At 38.2% G+C, this 16858-nt stretch overlaps 1 protein-coding gene across 1 annotated transcript in view; it reads left to right on the forward strand.

Moving 5' to 3' along the window:
* The window catches only part of LOC102520659 (amine oxidase [flavin-containing] A), a 71377-nt gene that overhangs the window by 13450 nt on the left and 41069 nt on the right, over positions 1-16858 (forward strand). Inside the window, exons 2-3 of the mRNA XM_032475707.1 lie at positions 3567-3661; positions 13282-13419. Coding sequence (XP_032331598.1) covers positions 3567-3661; positions 13282-13419 — 233 coding nt within the window. The remainder of the gene's footprint in view (positions 1-3566; positions 3662-13281; positions 13420-16858) is intronic.

Raw genomic sequence — 16858 nt, forward strand, 5'->3', positions numbered from 1 at the left:
TTAAGGCTGCAGCCTTATAAATGAGGGTGTCAGAAGTAAAATTTTTCACTTTTTGGGAGACTCTGTTGTGGTCATGTCGGGCTCTTGATTTTCTTATCTGGAATATGGGGATAGTGAAATCTATCCCGCAGGATGGTTGTGAGAGGCAACAGGAAAGGCATCTGAAGTTGATCTGCAGGATGTGAAGCCCTAAACAAACTGTGAGGCGTCCTCTGGGGGCAGAATCGCTGCAGGACCCACTGCTGCTGGAATTCAAAGCCACTTCTGCTTCTACTTCGGCAGAGGGCAAGTTTCTCCTCCCTTGGAAGAGGAGCCACCTGAGTAACTCCAGTAAAAACCAAGGGTGTTTCTATCTATCTAATTGGTTTATGGTTAGATTGATTAAGAGTAACTGGGAAGGAATTAAACTTTTTGCATCTGCGTTTCTCTGCTTTTAAATATAGAGTGGTACTTTGAGCCTAAAAGACATTCATATCTTTTGACCAAATAATCTCCCTTCTAGGACTTGATCCTACGGAAATAGTCAGACATGAGAACAGAGATTTATGTACAAATATGTTTTTCATCACACCTTCATCCTTTTTTAAAAATGATGGTCAGCATAAGAAGCCTTTGGCCCTGGCCCAGAAAACACATTGCGCCAAGGTTTGCAGACACTGGTTTGCATTTATTTAAACTGTCATGGGATGCCTTTCTTTGTGAGCAGATTGCAAAGATTTGTTGCATAGCTAAATCTTGGATGGATATCATCAATATAAGGGAACACTGTACTTGAAGGAGTCAAAAGTGCATTACAAACATTAGCGGATAGCAGTGCTGGCTATTATGGTTTAGCCTCCCTGTGTTTTCAATCTGATAGACACAAACTCATTTTTGATTCTGGCTACATATATTTCATGCCATTCTGTATATGAACAAAATACTGTGTCAGTCTGTGTCCTCTGAGAGCAGACATCAAGACAGAACTAGTGGTGTAAGCGGTTTATTATAGGAAAAGCTGGTGAAGGATAAAGAGGAGAGAGCAGGAGTAGGCAAGTTGTTTGAAGAAAAAAAACCCAGAGTACTCTTGTATAATTTCTTACAATCTGGGTTTTATTGATTGCATCCCAGTGGTATTAACATGTTCCTCTGGCCCCTAAGTATCAGATCTAGAGGCTTGATCACATTAGCATTTAGTTTATTTGCTCCTTCCCTTTCTCCCCTTTCTTCCTTCCTTGCTACTTCATACATGGTGGTATCTGCTTTCATTAGGAGGCATGTAACATCTGGTTATCTCTTTCTCTTTTTTTCCCGTCATGTTAGCAGCTGTTGACAGTCATTGCACTGGATCTGTTAATTCATTAGGGGTTGTAAAATGCTGATATTCTATTCTGTCTTCATTTATTAGCTAGCATGCTTTTATACAGGGAAACCTCCCTTTGTTAGCTATTTGGTTGCTTCGAGGTTTGGTGCAAATAGGGAAGGGAGGATGAATGCCAAATTCTTTTTTTTTTTAATGATAAGTTGGTTCCTTAGCATTCTCCAAAGGTGACCAATAAGAGTTTTTATTTGTTTGTTTAGTATTATTATGAATGGATTTAAGCCACTGCAGTTGTTATTTTTATCTGATACTCAAATTGTTCCATCTTTGGCCAGTGGGAGTTTATGTAGGTAGGTTCCTGAGCCTTTTTGTAACCATCCTAGTAGCTTTCTGGTATGACTTGATGTTCCAGACCCATCTTGTACATTTCCTGTCCCAGATTTCTACTTCTGAATTTCCTTATCCTCATGCCAAAAATCTTAGATCTCAGTGATACCACCCTGATTACTCATTTGCTTTATTCCACACTACATACATTTCCTCAAAATAACAGTACTGATACTAGCACTAACAAAATGATTACTGAACATAATGTTTCTAGTTCCTTTTTGCATTTAGGATCTATGTCATTATAAGTGAACCGTCAAGTTACTGGGTTTTAAAGTCACTTACAATAGTTCCTCTTCTCAACCACTTGTATACATATTTGGGTATCATTTGTATCATTTTACTAATCTTATCCCTGGTGTCAGTCTTATTTGTCTTTCACCCTAATATTCTCTTTTTTATTTCTCCTCGAAGTATATTTATCTCTGTAGTCCGCTTCATATTTTTTGTAATAGTGTAAAGGTAACTAGGTATAAGATAGCAATTTAAGTTAAAAAGTGTAGATTTAAAAATAAGTGTGTATCTTCATCCATTTTCTTACTCTGTGAGCTGAGAAATCGTAGAATCAATGATACCTCAAAATGGGCACACCTAGAGCCCAGATCTTGGTTGCTAATACTGTTCTCCAATAAAATAACCAAGGCTCCCTAGAGAAATAGCTGATTCTAGGGCTGGGCAGAGAAAGACAAGATAAGCCTGGAACATCTTATAATACCAGAAAGTAAGGAAGTGCTCAAACACACACACACACACACACACACACACACACACACAAACAAAATGATGAAAGCATGTCAAAGGGACATGGAAGCCAACTGAAAGAGCTTCCATTGACCAAAGGTGTAATAATTCAAACAACAGAATGAATAACATGGTATTGGATTATAACCCGAAGTATAAAACAACTATCTATCTGTCCATATAATATAAATAAATGATTGACTAAAAAAATTAATGGGAGAGAAGAGACAAATCTGGGCAGAAGAATTTCAAATAATTTATGTCAATCCTCCACCCTCAGGGAAGTAGGACATAACTCCCTACTCTTTAAGTGCAGGCTGTGCACAGACTTCCTTCCAAAGAGTGTAGCATGGAAGGGGGAAGAAAAGAGTAACTTTACAGTGGAGAGACCTGCCAAAGACTACCTCTACCAGGTGATCAAGATTAACATCAGTGATAAGTCATGCTGACAGCATGCGCCCTTGATAAAATGTTAATCCACAACATTTTCCTCTACTTTCTGGTGTTACTATACTGGGTTTAACTTTTATGAAAGTTTTTATTCATGGGTGAAAGCCAGTACTCAGCTATGAGCCAATAAATAAAGTATGAAATATGGTTTTTGTCTTTGATAACTTTGAATCTAGTGGGGAAAACAAGATCTAGCAAGCATGTAATCCAGATATAAATAATAGGCAATTATGATGGCGGGGGGTTTAAATTAAGAAAAGGACAGGTGTACTGGGAGCTGGAGTAGCTGGGAGAAGATTCCAAGAAAACATACTTCTGTTCATACAATCAGGATTTCTAGAAGATGGGCATAATAAGGACTGATTAGGGGTTCAACAAATTCTCTTAAATATGATTTGATTATCAGTAAACCAAAAATCTATATTTTAATAATTATCACTTTTTTTTTCAGCCAACCTTATGACAGAAAATAAAATTATGATAGACAATGTAATATATGATAGACTATACAGTTGGTGGCTCAGTGAATCACAGTGTGGTCAGAATTTTCTAGATAGACAGCAAAATCAATGAATTGTATATGATGCCCTGCATTTATATTATATGCAGGCTTTGGTTAAATCTTGGCTGTTTCACATTTAGATATTAATATGTTCCTCGATTTTGTTCTCCTATTTTTTCCTTTTAGGATTGTCTGCTGCCAAACTCTTAAATGAACATGGAGTTAATGTTTTGGTTTTAGAAGCTCGGGACAGAGTTGGAGGAAGAACATATACAGTGAGGGTAAATAATTTTAATACTTGCGTATAAAATCTCACATGAACTAGAAGTGGGGTCATTGGAGGTCACAGAGCTAGAGGGAATCTCAAGAGTTCATGCAGTTAAACCATTTGTCCCCCATAGCCCTAAACTCCTGCATTAAATGGCTATTCTTTTCAACAAACACCCACCAAAGAGTGACAGCCTCTGACCTTCGTAGCTTACATTCTAGTGAAGGAAAAAAACATGAACAGATAACTGCAACACGGTGTCATAATTTCCATAGTAAAGACCTAAATAAGAGTACGTAGTGTCTCAGTTGGGGTTACAGTTTGGCTGGACTTGAAGTGACTATATACTGACAACACACACACACATTTAATTCACACATGCTTAGTACACATTCGTTGTTTATTTATCCAAGGATACACAACTTAAAAGAAGTGTGACTACAGTAAGCAGAAGCAAATGTAACATATTTCTGGGTAACTTTTTCCTTATTCCTTGTTCCCTAAGAGGTGTGCTGCTGCCAGAGAGCCTCTTTGCTCACATAAGGTCGACGAGACATGAGAAGGAAGCCCAGTTCTTGCTCCATCACTGCCTTTTCATACTAAGGCTTACATCACCATTCTGGAAAAATACAGGCTAACTAGTACTTTACTGCTACTTAAAGAAATGGGTGCAGGTTGTTGAATCTGTGGGAACTGATGAGAGTACACAGGGAGTTATAGGGTGGGAAGGAAATAGGGACAAAGATGGAAGTTTGGGGAACATGCAAATTTAGGGGGAGGGGCAGGCAGAGGCAGAGGAGCCAGAGAGAAGCAGTGGAGGCAGAGGAAGAAGACCAGATTAGAGCAGTGCCATGAGAATCAGCAGAGGAAAGAGGAAGGGAGTCTAAATAAAATCAAATGCCAGGGGCATCTGACAGGATGAAGGCTGAGAAGAGGCCCTTGTGTTTGGCAGTTAGAAGGTCACTAATGAGACCCTTTGCTGGAGCACACAAATAGAGTGTCAGAGGCTGGGGACTGGCAGTAAGGACAAAACCAGACTGTTGAAGTGACTGGAGGGAGAGGAAGCATCTGTCTAATTAGGAGATGCATCAGACTTAGAACAGAATGCCTTATGCGGTGACAATAACAATGGCTTAAGCAGTACAAACACTTAATTATTTTACATAAGAAGCAGCCTGGGGGAGGTAGTTTAAGTTGGTGCAAGGGTTCAGCTTTGTCATCAAGGCTTTAGGCTCTTTCTGTCTCTCTGCTCCACCATTCTTAGCCTGTTGGCTTATTGCCTAGTGGTAACCAGATGGTTGCAGCATCTCTCAGCATCAAGTTCTCATTCATGGCAGGAAAGAGCGTGAAGAGGCTGCCCCAGTCTAACCTGCAACAAAGCTTTTCCTTTACCAGAAGACCCCAGCAGACATTTGCTTTAGTCTCCTTGGCCAGAACTAGGGCACATAGCTACCCTTGGCTCCTTGGGAGCCTGAGAAAGCAAGTATTTAACATCTCCAGGCGACATAAAAGAAGTAGGCATGGGAAAGGGAACACAAATGGATACGAAATAGCCATCCAGCAACATCTGAACTAGGATATTGCACCTGCTCTTTCAGTCACACCAAACCAGGCTCCCCTTCTGTCATTCACTTCCTGCCTTTTTAGTTAATACAGGGTTGTATCATAGGCCTGTTGTCACTTTGCTCAGCTCTAAGTGTCCAGTGGGCCAGCAGCCTCAGAATCACCCTGGAGCTTGATAGAAATGCAGAATCTCAGGCCCTGTCCCAGACCTGCTGAATCTGATGCTGCATTTTTGTTTTGTTTGGGGGAGATGTAATTAGGTGTATTTATTTATTTCATTTTTTATTGGCGGTACTGAGGATTGAACCCAGGACTTCGTGCATGCTAAGCACACACTCTTCCACTGAGCTGTCCTCTCCCCGCCACCCCCCAACCCCCACCATACTGCATTTTGACACGATCCCTTGGGGACACTACATAAGCGCTGCTCTTTGGTGTATGTTTGCTTGCTTGCTTTAAATTAATGTAAATCCAGATTAATGCATTTGGAGGATTCCTAAGCATTGCCTCAGATGTTGTCCGCTGGGAGGCTGTTGGTTTGGGAATAAGGAGACTGGGATTCGGGCCCCTTTTCTGGCTTGCCACACTTTCTTACCCTGGGTAAGTACTTTTAGTGCTTTACATCTCAGTTTTCTCATCTGGGTGGTGAGATATAATCTAAATGTACTTGAAGCTCCCTCCCTTCAAGTTCTAATTGAAAGCAGTGTGTTATAGTGCAAAAGAAGGATTGCATATTCTTCTTGTTTGACCTTATTAGATATAATTCTCCTGTCAGTTTCTGAAAAATATTCCTTCATTTTGGAGATAGTTATTAAGTTGTCCCTTAGCCCTCCTTTTCTTATCTCTCAAACCTTTTGATTATTAAATAGGAGCATCAGTCATGTTACAGATTTTTCAGTTAAGAACATTTCTTTGTATAAGGGAAATGAGAATTCCAACATGCTTACCCCCATCTATGTTCTTACCCCAGGCTGCTTGTTCATGCTGCATCGTTTATATATATCAGCACCATACAGGAAGTATTGTGTATTAAGCATAATATTAAAATTTCCTCTAGGTATGTGAGAAAGGAACTCTGAAATGCTTAGAAACTAGGACTTGACATCTGTAAGATTTCAAATGAATAGGAGAAAAAGGGGGGGGACTCTACAAAGCAGGGCCAGAAATTGTATTTAATCAGAAACTGAATTGAATATTGTTACAGTCCTTTCACTGGCATAATCAATTAGGATAATTTGGGGAGGAGATGCCATAAAAATCACTCTGGATCTTTAAGTACGAAAATGACAAATTTGATATTGTTGCCTGGCAGCTGTTAAGACAGACCTTCTACTGGTTCAGAACTTCCCAATTTTTCCTAGTATGATTCCTCCATAATTCTTCCGGACCAAAGTAATGAAGTTGAAATGCCTGCAAGGCTACCAAAGGGATGGTGTATATTTTTTTCCTAATATAGTTGCGTGTTTGTGGCCTCTTCCAAGGCTGAGTCATGAGATCAAAATCAAGATCCTAAAGACTGAGGGGCAACATAGCAAAATGTGATGTTACAGTTCCTAGTATCTTCATGGTGAACCTTGGGCACTTCCTTTCGAATGTTTCGACTTTGTAAAGAAACATTCTGTAAAATGCCTCGGGCTTTTTACTACTTCACTCAGGATTATTTACTTTTATGTCAGTGTTCTAAAGGCATCACGTTTGGAAACTCCCAAGAGTTCTCTTGTCATCTTAGTTGAATTTGTTGGAGTACTGACTCCAGCCTTGTTCTTCATATCTTAAAAAGGATGTTGGAGACTAGAGAAGTTTTGGAGGACAGCACCAGTAATTTGTCAAAGGGAACGTTAAGATTATATGAGGGACAGAGTAAAAAAGTCAAAGGAACATTTCATTTCTGGTATTGTGGCAGAATGGAAACCCTGATAGACTCTCCCTCTTGAAATAAGTAAAATGCTGAATAAAACATACTGTGCTGCCCTGTCGTGGAAGTTGAAATGTGCAGATCTCCTGGGTGTTGAACAGACATCTCAAACTGAACACATCCAAACCAAATTTCTTTTTCTTTCTTTCTTTTCTTTTTATTGAAGCATAGCCAGTCTACAATGTTGTGTCAATTTCTGGTGTACAGAATAATGCTTCAGTCATACATGTACATACACATATTCTTTTCATATTTTTCATTATAGGTTACTGTAAGATATTGAATATAGTTCCCTGTGCTGTACAGCAGGACCTTGTTGTTTATCTATTTTATAAATAGTAGTTAGTATCTGCAAATCTCGAACTCCCAATTTATTCCTTCCTACCTCCTTTCCCCCTGGTAACCATACATTTGTTCTCTGTCTGTGAGTCTGTTTCTGTTTTGTAGATAAGTTCATTTGTGTTCTTTTTCTAATACTGTCTTTTGAATAGCAGAAGTCAAAATTTTTTTTATTGAGGTATAGTCAGTTTACAATGTTGTGTCAGTTTCTGGTGTACAACATAATGTTTCAGTCATACATGCACATACATATATTCCTTTTCATATTCTTTTCATTATAGGTTATTACAAGATGTTGAATATAGTTCCCTGTGCTCTACAGTAGAAACTTGTTCACTCAAACTGAATTTCTTATCTTCTTCATCAGGAATGCCATTCCACCAGCCTTCCCCATAAGAGAGGACGGCAACTCCCAAAAAATCTCAGAGTCATGTCCAACACTGTGAGGCACCACATGCATTTTGTCAGGAAATTCTTTTGGCTCTGCCTTCAAAATATATCCAGAATTGAACCCTTCCCTCCACTTCCACGGCTACCACCTGGTGGGAGCCACCATCATCCCTAGGGCAGATTATTGCAATAGCCTCTTAACTAATTTTTCTGCTATCACCCTTGCCCCCTATAATCTAGTCTAGTGCAGCAGCCAGAATGAGCCTTTCAAATTCAATCAGATCTTGGCACTTCTCTGCTCAAAACCTTCCAAAGGCTCCCCTTCTCACTCAGGGTAAAAGCCAGTTTCCTTACAATGCTTTGTGAGACTTTCCATGATCTGCACCCCACCCCCCAACCTCGTGACTTCTCTAACCTCATCTCCAATTCTCTTTTCCTTGCTTACTCAGTTCTAGCCACTCTGGCCCGTGTTTCTTGAACACACCAGGCACACTTCTGCCTTAGAATCTTTGCACTGGTTCTTCTTTCTGCCAGGAATGCTCTTGTCTCAGATACGCATATGGATAACTCCCTAACCTCCTTCAAGTCTTGACGTAAATACCACCTTTTCAAGGAGGCCTGCATGTCCCTTGTCTTTTAAGTTGAAATCTTTCCTTCTCTCCTCTGCAGTCTGCCTTGTCCCACTCTAGTTTTTTTCTTTTTCATTGTTATCAACTTCTAAGATATTTATTATGTTTGTGATTCATTTTCTGTCGCTTCCTGTTGCATGAAAGCTCCTTGAGAGCAGGGCTCTCTGTTTTGTCCACTGATATAGCAGAAGCTCCTTGAACAGTACCTGGTACCTTGTAGCAGCTCAAAATATAGATGTTGAATGAACAAATGAGTCCCCAAAGCAAAGTAACAACAGGAAGCCTAGGAATTAAATGAACTCAAAATTTGACTTTCGCCTTGAATGCCTGCTGAACCCCAAAGACTTTGCCATGCCAATGTAATGGCTGTATGGCATGCAAGGAATAGGAGATAAAATCCAGAACCTGTTGAAGGTAGGGAATTTTAATAAGAAGTACTTCAAATTGGAATCCCTAGTGCTATACCCTGTACATTACAGTGAAAGAGAAATAAACCTTACCATTCAGAAAGAGAGAAAAATAAAGTTTGTCTTCATCCATGGCTTCTGTCTAAATTTACACTACCTATATGTATGAAAAACCTTAGGCAGAATATTTAGTTTACAGTGCCAAGGTGGCTGGCAGAAACAGACTCAAATATTTTCCACCCAGGCCTCAAATAACTTACACAGAGAAAGTTCTAAGGGAAATAAACAACTCACAGTCAAAAATGATAGCATACAAAGAAACAAGGCACCAAAAGAGGATAAGCAGAAAAAAAATGACCCAGGAAGATTTTCTAACAGTTGAATTATACATGGAATAAAAAATAACTGTTTCGCATGTTCTAAAGAAAAGTAGTGCTTGAAACTCGGAGCAGGGAAACGAAACTAAAGAAATAATCATATAGTTTGAAAACTAATTTCTAGAAATGAAAATGTACTAGTTAAAATGAAAAAACTCAGGGGTGGGTTAAACAGTATCTTTGACACAGATGAAGTGAGTGAGTGAACTAGATGTGAAGAAAGTATGTAGAACGCTGTTCAGAGATAAAGATTGGAAAATAACGTTGTAGGGGGCAAGGGCAGGGGCAGCTAAGACATAGAAGGTAGTGTTATGATGGTATAAAGAAAATAATGGCTGAGGATTTTCTGGCATTGTTGGAAGACACCAGGAAGTCTAACAGGTCCACAGCATGATAAATGAAAAGAAATTCTCACCCAGACACAGAGAAGCTGCAGTTTACCAAAGAAAAGAGATCTCAAAAGCAAATTTTTTTTAGAAATAAAAAAAAGCAAATCATAAATACTCAGAAAAAAATCAACAATTAGACTTATGAGTGACTCTTCAACAGTAAAAAATAGATGCCAGAAGCTAGGGAAATAAATAATATCACTGTTCTGCGAGAGAGAAAGTAACTAGAATTTGTTACTTGCTAGAACTATCTTTTTATCAGACTGACAAAAATAAAGAGTTTAGGACTCAGATTGGAGGAAATTACAAAGGATGTGTTTTAAGAAGAAGGAAAGTGATAACAAATAAAAGTCTGAGATTCAAGAGAGGACAGTGAGCAAAGATATTGGTAAATATTTAAATAAAATTCAACCTCAACAGAATAAAACAAAATAATGTCAAATTCGTAGGGAGACAAATGAACCTAAAACAAAGTACTTTTATGGTTTATAGATTAGAAGGATGATCACAGTTGATGCATGAAGGTTTTTGTATTTTTCAGTAGAAAGATAAGATATTGATAAACTTTAGACTGTACTAAGTATGCATGTTAAGACAGCTAAGAAAATGTCTAAAAATATAGGTATGACTGTATGACTTCCAAACAAGTGGAAGAAAAAACTTAATTAAAAAGAAAAAGAAGAAAACCTTAATCCAAAAGAAGGAAAGAAATCAGAGAGGAAACTGTTAAAGTGGGGCAAATGGAAAGCCACAATAAAATAAGTAAAGTTAAGACATTTTAAATGAAATAATAAATATAAGTGGGCTAAACTTGTCAACTAAAAGAGGGGAAAATGTCAGAATAAAGAAAATTCTAACTGAAAGATAGAATACAAATAATAACCTAAGCTGTCTTAATTATATTAATATCAGACAAAATAAACTTTAAATAAAAAAATGTTTCATTGAAGTAAGTATTAATACACAATGATAAAGGACCCAGAAACTGGGTCAACTCTGGTTTAGAATTGTACAATTCTAAAATTGTTTAGAACAATTCTAAACTTGTATGTACTAAATAATGTAGCCTCAAAATACAAAGCAAAAATTGATGGGAATCAAAGATAAGTGCCCAGTAGAATAGGGAGTTTTTAACATACTTTACTAAGTTAATAATAAATGAAGCAAACAAAAAGGCTGAGCACAAATGATCTTTTTCTGATAGACATGTATAAAACATGCATATTACTTAACATAAGACTACATGTTCTTTTCAAGCAGAAATGGAAAATCTTTGAAAAATCAACCATGTACTAGGTCATAAGTGACCCTCAAGGATTCATATCATATAATCCATATTCTTTGACCACAATGCAGTTATCAGAAAGATAACTTTTAAAAAGTCCAGTTGTAGAAATTAAAACACAACAAAACTTTTAGAAACATGGGATTTAGACAGAAATTGTAATGGAAATTTGAAAATACTTAAAACTGCTCAATAATGGAAGTACTAAAATAAAGTCATGGATGTAGCTAAAATCATATTAGAGGAAGATTTATAGCCTAAATTTTTCTATTAGAAAAGAACAAAAAGGCTTAATATGGATAAGCTAAGCATGCAAGGAACTAGAAAATTGAGTTTAATAAATCCAAAGAGAAGAAAAAAAGATCGTAAATCAATGATACAGAGAATAAATGCTCAATAAAGGAGATCAATGAAACAATGATTCTTTGAAGAGACTTTTAAAAATAAACAAGTTTCTGATAAGATTTTTCAAGAAAAAAGACATCTCAAACAATAAAAAATAAACAATATAAGGGATGAAAATGGAGATATAACTACTGATGCAATAAAGAATAAGTAAATGAAAAGATGTCGTGAACTTTAAAACAATAGTTTTGAAACATGAAATGTGTGTATTACAAAAAAATAATTTACCAATTAACACTGATTTAAGAAGAAGTAGAAAATATGAGTAGCACTTTAGCCTTTAAAGAAATTGAATCTGTACTTTAAAATCTTCCCACAATGATAGTACTAAGCCTAGATGGCTCTACAGGTGTTTTCTACGTAATGCTCAAAGAATAGATCATGTTGTTAATACATGAACCCTTCTAGAGAATAGAGGAAACTGATCACTAAGTCATGAGATTAGCAATACTTTAGTATTAAAAAAACAGACAAGGGCTGTAGAAGAAAGGAGAATCACAGTCCAATCTCAGTCTCACTTATGAACACAGATACAAAAATCCTAAACAAAATGTTAGCAAGGCATATCCTGCAGTAGAAAAATAATATCAGGTTAGATTACCCCACAAAGTCAAGGCTGTATAATTCTAGACAATCAACCTTCACACACACGCACACACACACAAACACACGCACTCCCCTCCAAAGCATCTGAGAGCTCATAAGTGAAGTAGTGAAGAATCAAGACTGAGGCAACATCCAGAAAAGACTGACCTGCTTTTCCTCCGGGGGTGGGGAGGTGGGAGTTTGCTGACCACTGAAGCAAGTGAGAGGCTGAGTAGTACTTTCAAAAGTCTTAACAAAGCTTGGGCAACTAAAGGTCAAGTCCAGAGCTCACCAAAGTGTGTGGATATGGAGGGAGGTGGTGGTAAACTCCTTGTGCTTTGAGTGTTTTGTACCATGTCCTAGCACTAGGGGTGAACAGCGAAAGGTCGAGGCCACGTTTGCATGTCAACCCAGCCTCAAATTATCTCAGGCACAGAAAATGCAATAAAGTTATCTAGTATTGTTAGCGTCCCCAGGTGCTGGGCAGAAGCAGACATAAATCCTCTCTGAGAAAGATATAATCCTCCCAGGATTCAGATTATTTCTATACTTTCTCAAATTCAATGAGTGGCACACAATAGAAAATAATCAGTCAAACAAGGAGAAAAGGCAACATAAGTTAGAACTGGTATAAACAGCAAAATAGAAACAGACCCATAAGAAATTATTACATACACAGAGAAGAGTCACCAGTATTCAATTTATTGATTAAATCATGGGAAATGTGTTGCTGAAAAAGCCGGGGGAAATGTAAACTGTATTTAAGAAGGGGAAAGTCAATTTCAGTTTATGAAAGGTTTGCATATGTATAATTTTTTTTAGGTATATGAATCTTTTTAGACCTTTTTGTACTCTTTTCCTTTGATGTATTCTTCCCTGCAAGTGTTTTTAAAATAGCATCAGTATGAAAATGAATATATGTACATTCATGTATGACAAGCATTGTGCTGTACACCAGAAATTGACACAACATTGTAAACTGACTATACTTCAATAAAAAAATAATGAAATAGCATCGGGAGCCCACCAGTGTGGGCTGATTGAAGATGTCATCTGCTGGAAATCAGAGTTAGGCTTAATAAATCTCGGGTGGCTCCTCCAGTAACAACTCCAAAGAAAAGCATAGATAATAACCTAAATGCTTTGAAAAGGATCTAGACAAGTGATACAGGGTTGTGCCCAGTTCTTGAGTGGAGGAGAAAGGATTGCTATTTTCAGTTGTACTGTATGTAAGAGAGAAGGCACATTTAAATTGTGGAAAAAAAAATAAAGTTATTTTTAATAAGACATAGAAACATTTTTTTCAAGTTCTAACTTAAGTCTTCCGGCTACCTTTTCTCTTTCTACAGAATGAAAACGTTGATTACGTAGATGTTGGCGGGGCTTATGTGGGACCGACCCAGAACAGAATCTTACGGTTATCTAAGGAACTGGGTTTAGAAACTTACAAGATTAATGTAAATGAGCGTCTTGTTCAATATGTCAAGGTAAGCCTGAGGTTTTACTCAAGTGACTAGTGGGAGAGCATTTTATTTGGGAAAACATTTGCTTTTGTTTTTAGTTGGGTTTTTTTTTTTTCAAAGCAATCAGAAAAGCAGACTCTGCTTTCAGGTGGTATTCTACCTTTCTTGTCTTTTTTTTTTTTTTCCTTCTTCTTTTAAAAAAAATTCCCTGTGGACTCCTGGAATCAGTGCAAATGGTCATGTTTCTGCTTGGTCCTCCTTTATGTCACCTGCTGCGGTCCGTGAAGGCTATACCCTCACCCCTAGTCTAAGTGGAGTCTAAGTGGAGTAGAACTCTTAGCTTCCCACCCCTACTCCCTCTGAGGGCAGGAGGCACCTGTGATGCACACTCACAGACACACACACACACAGCCCAGGCAGGAGGCACCTGTGATGCACACTCACAGACACACACACACGCACACAGCCCAGGCAGGAGGCATCTGTGATGCACACTCACAGACACACACACACACACACACACACACACACACACAGCCCAGGCAGTCCCTGAGGCACCTATAAGGCCATTCCAAGGCCCCGAGGACCACAGTAGTTTGAGGTCACTTCTTAAGACTCGGAATGGGTTTTTCATCCCCATTCTTAACTGACATTTCTTTGCACACTTTGGTAATTTCCTCTGTAACCTAGCCATGACTCTTGGGAAGTCTAGCTCGGTGATGCAGTTTCCTACTGTTTAAACAAGAGATTGTTTAAACTCTGAGTGCTGATACCCACTCAAAAAAACAGCAGCTGTTGCCAGTGTTATTCTTTCTTACTGAAGCCAAACATGGAGCAGCTGGAATCTGGAAATGGGCCTTGAGAAATCAGGTTTCTGATCTGACCCTGCAGCCCACTTCCTGGAACTAGCGTCGATAGAGCAGGGCTCCTTTACTCATTCTAATGCCAGGATTCCCATCCCAGTAACCACATCACTTCTCAACAGACATCTCACCCTGCACTCTACCCCAGCAATCATATGGCTCTGGCATCGTCAGGGCCTTTCAGAGATGGGAATTAAGGATATTTGAGGCATATGCACACCAGTGCCCAATCAGGGAGATCAGGATTCTTGGGAAAGTCTGATAGACAGTTTGGGATGGTTTGGGATGCTTGGGACAGTCTGGCAGTGAGATACATGAAAAAACAAACCAGTAAGAAGCCTTTAGAAAAACTGGGTTCAGAGATCAAGGGAGGAATGAAGAAAGTATACAAAAGTATACAGTGTTTATGAATGCTGGCTTCAATAGGCCATGATCAAAAGGGAAAAACTCCTTTGCCTCCCCACTTTCTCTTCTCTGCACGGCGTGGTGTTTACCTGGACTAGTAAGTAATAACAACGGTAAGAATAATAGCAACTATCATTTGTTGAGTACTTTTACAGATATTAGCATATTTAATGTAGGGAGAGATACCAAATCCTTTGCACTCAACTGCTAATTAAATAGTCGTGTAAATTCACTCCCTAGTCCCTCTGGGAAACAAATGAGTCTGATGATTATCCTGGATTCTGAGCTGACTTATGCTTATAATCTCCTCCTTCCTAACATTCAGGTTCTGAGATATTTTTATTTTCCCTGCAGGCTCACAATATACAACTAAGTACTTTTTATGCATGAACTCATTAAATCCTTATACCTACCTTGCTAGGCAGGCACGATTATTCCCATTTTATAGATGAGGAAACTGAGGTTGAGAGGTAAAGTGATTTAACAAAGCTGTAACGGTCTGCCTAACCCCACATGCATGCTCTTCGTGAACTTTCGGACTTACTTACAAATAAACAATATATTTAAGATGCTAGACACTGTTCTTTTCATTTAAGACAATCTCATCTAAAGAAAAGATGGAGACTAGAAATACCATTAAATCATCCTCTCACATACTTTAACCTGCCAAAGAACACATATTTTCACCCAAGGTAGATAGCAATGTTAAGGTAAAAAAGTAGTGAGTCAGTTAGAGGTTAATTTACTTTATCTGAGTGAATGCCTTTCTGCTAGTGTTTCTAATAAATCATGTCATTTCTGCAAAGAGAAATACTCAGTGTAGTGGATGTTTTTATAATGAGCAGGAAACTATAAAATGAGGAGGCCAGATTAGGGGAAAAGCAGGAAGATGTTCATTTAACTATTCCAGGTAAGATTAGTAATAAACTGTATAGCAACAAATAATTCCGCTTATTTAAGAATATCTTGGGGGTAGGAGTATAGCTCAGTGGTAGAGCATGTGCTTAGCATTCACGAGGTCCTAGGTTCAATCCCCAGTACCTCCATTAAAAAAGTTGAAACTTAAAAAAAGAAAAGATCCCAACTCTCACTGTTCTTTTCACTTCTGGGGAAAAAATGGACTTTTTCCCAGCATGATAGTGTATTGGGTTAATAATACAAATTGTCTTTGTGACACTCTGCATCAGCTCTCATGACAGCCCCAGCTTCGACAATCTAATGCAGTGTATTCTCTTTGGTAAATAACACTGAAATGAAGTGGAAGTGAAATGAGTCACTGGAAGATTGCCGCGTCTAGTTACACCAAGCCGTATTCTCTATGATCCAGACTGTTTCAGCTCTTACATTTTCCCAATGTGCAGCCTTAAAGAACGCCTCAATTGTTTTTTCTGTCCAGCTTCAACCTACTCTAGGGTGGTTTTTCAGTATTCACCAAAGACCTATTCTTGACCTTCACTAGATTGTGTTTACAGGGCAAATTTTGACGTGAAAATGTGAAGTTCTAAGCCTGAGCCTCCAAGCTGAGCACTGGGTTCAGTGGTGTTTTCTACCCCTTTTCTTCCCCAAGAGACTAAGTCTATCTGCTTCACTTTTAGAAGGTTCCCATGGTTATGCCAAACTTATTTATTGGTTCAGTAAGTAAATACTAGGCTGTCTACTCTGTACCAGATATTGTTCTTGGATGGAAATGCAGTGGTGGCTACATGATCTGCTCACATGGAGACTGCCGTCTAAAGGGAAGAGATAAGTAAGCAATAACGGTAAATAAATAACACTAGTGAACATTTCTGCCTGTGTCCTTCATGGCTCTTGTGAATAGCATCTCTATTCTAATTCTGGTTTGGTAGATCCTGATTCTCATATAATAGGTTCCTATAGTGAACAGGTTTTATGAATGTTGTGAATTTGATACAACTTTATTTGGGAGATCATATCTGATTTGTGAAATTAATATAAATTAATCATGTTGTCTTTAACCTGAAAGGTGGCTTTGAAGTGGTATCAGCTAGGTATGTTTAAAACGTTCTCTGTATCGATTCTTTTCTTTTGGAGGGTATAAAGGAAGCAGGTGGATTTGAATGTTTCTGGGGTTGATTGATTACTTGCATTTGTCAAGAAGACACACTGTCATTACGATTGTTTTATGAATTAATTTCAATGAGTTGTGGAGGCTTTTCTGTTAAATTTTGCAATGC

The sequence above is a fragment of the Camelus ferus genome, chromosome X (assembly GCF_009834535.1).
Source record: "Camelus ferus isolate YT-003-E chromosome X, BCGSAC_Cfer_1.0, whole genome shotgun sequence".
NCBI classification, from domain to species: Eukaryota; Metazoa; Chordata; class Mammalia; order Artiodactyla; family Camelidae; genus Camelus; species Camelus ferus.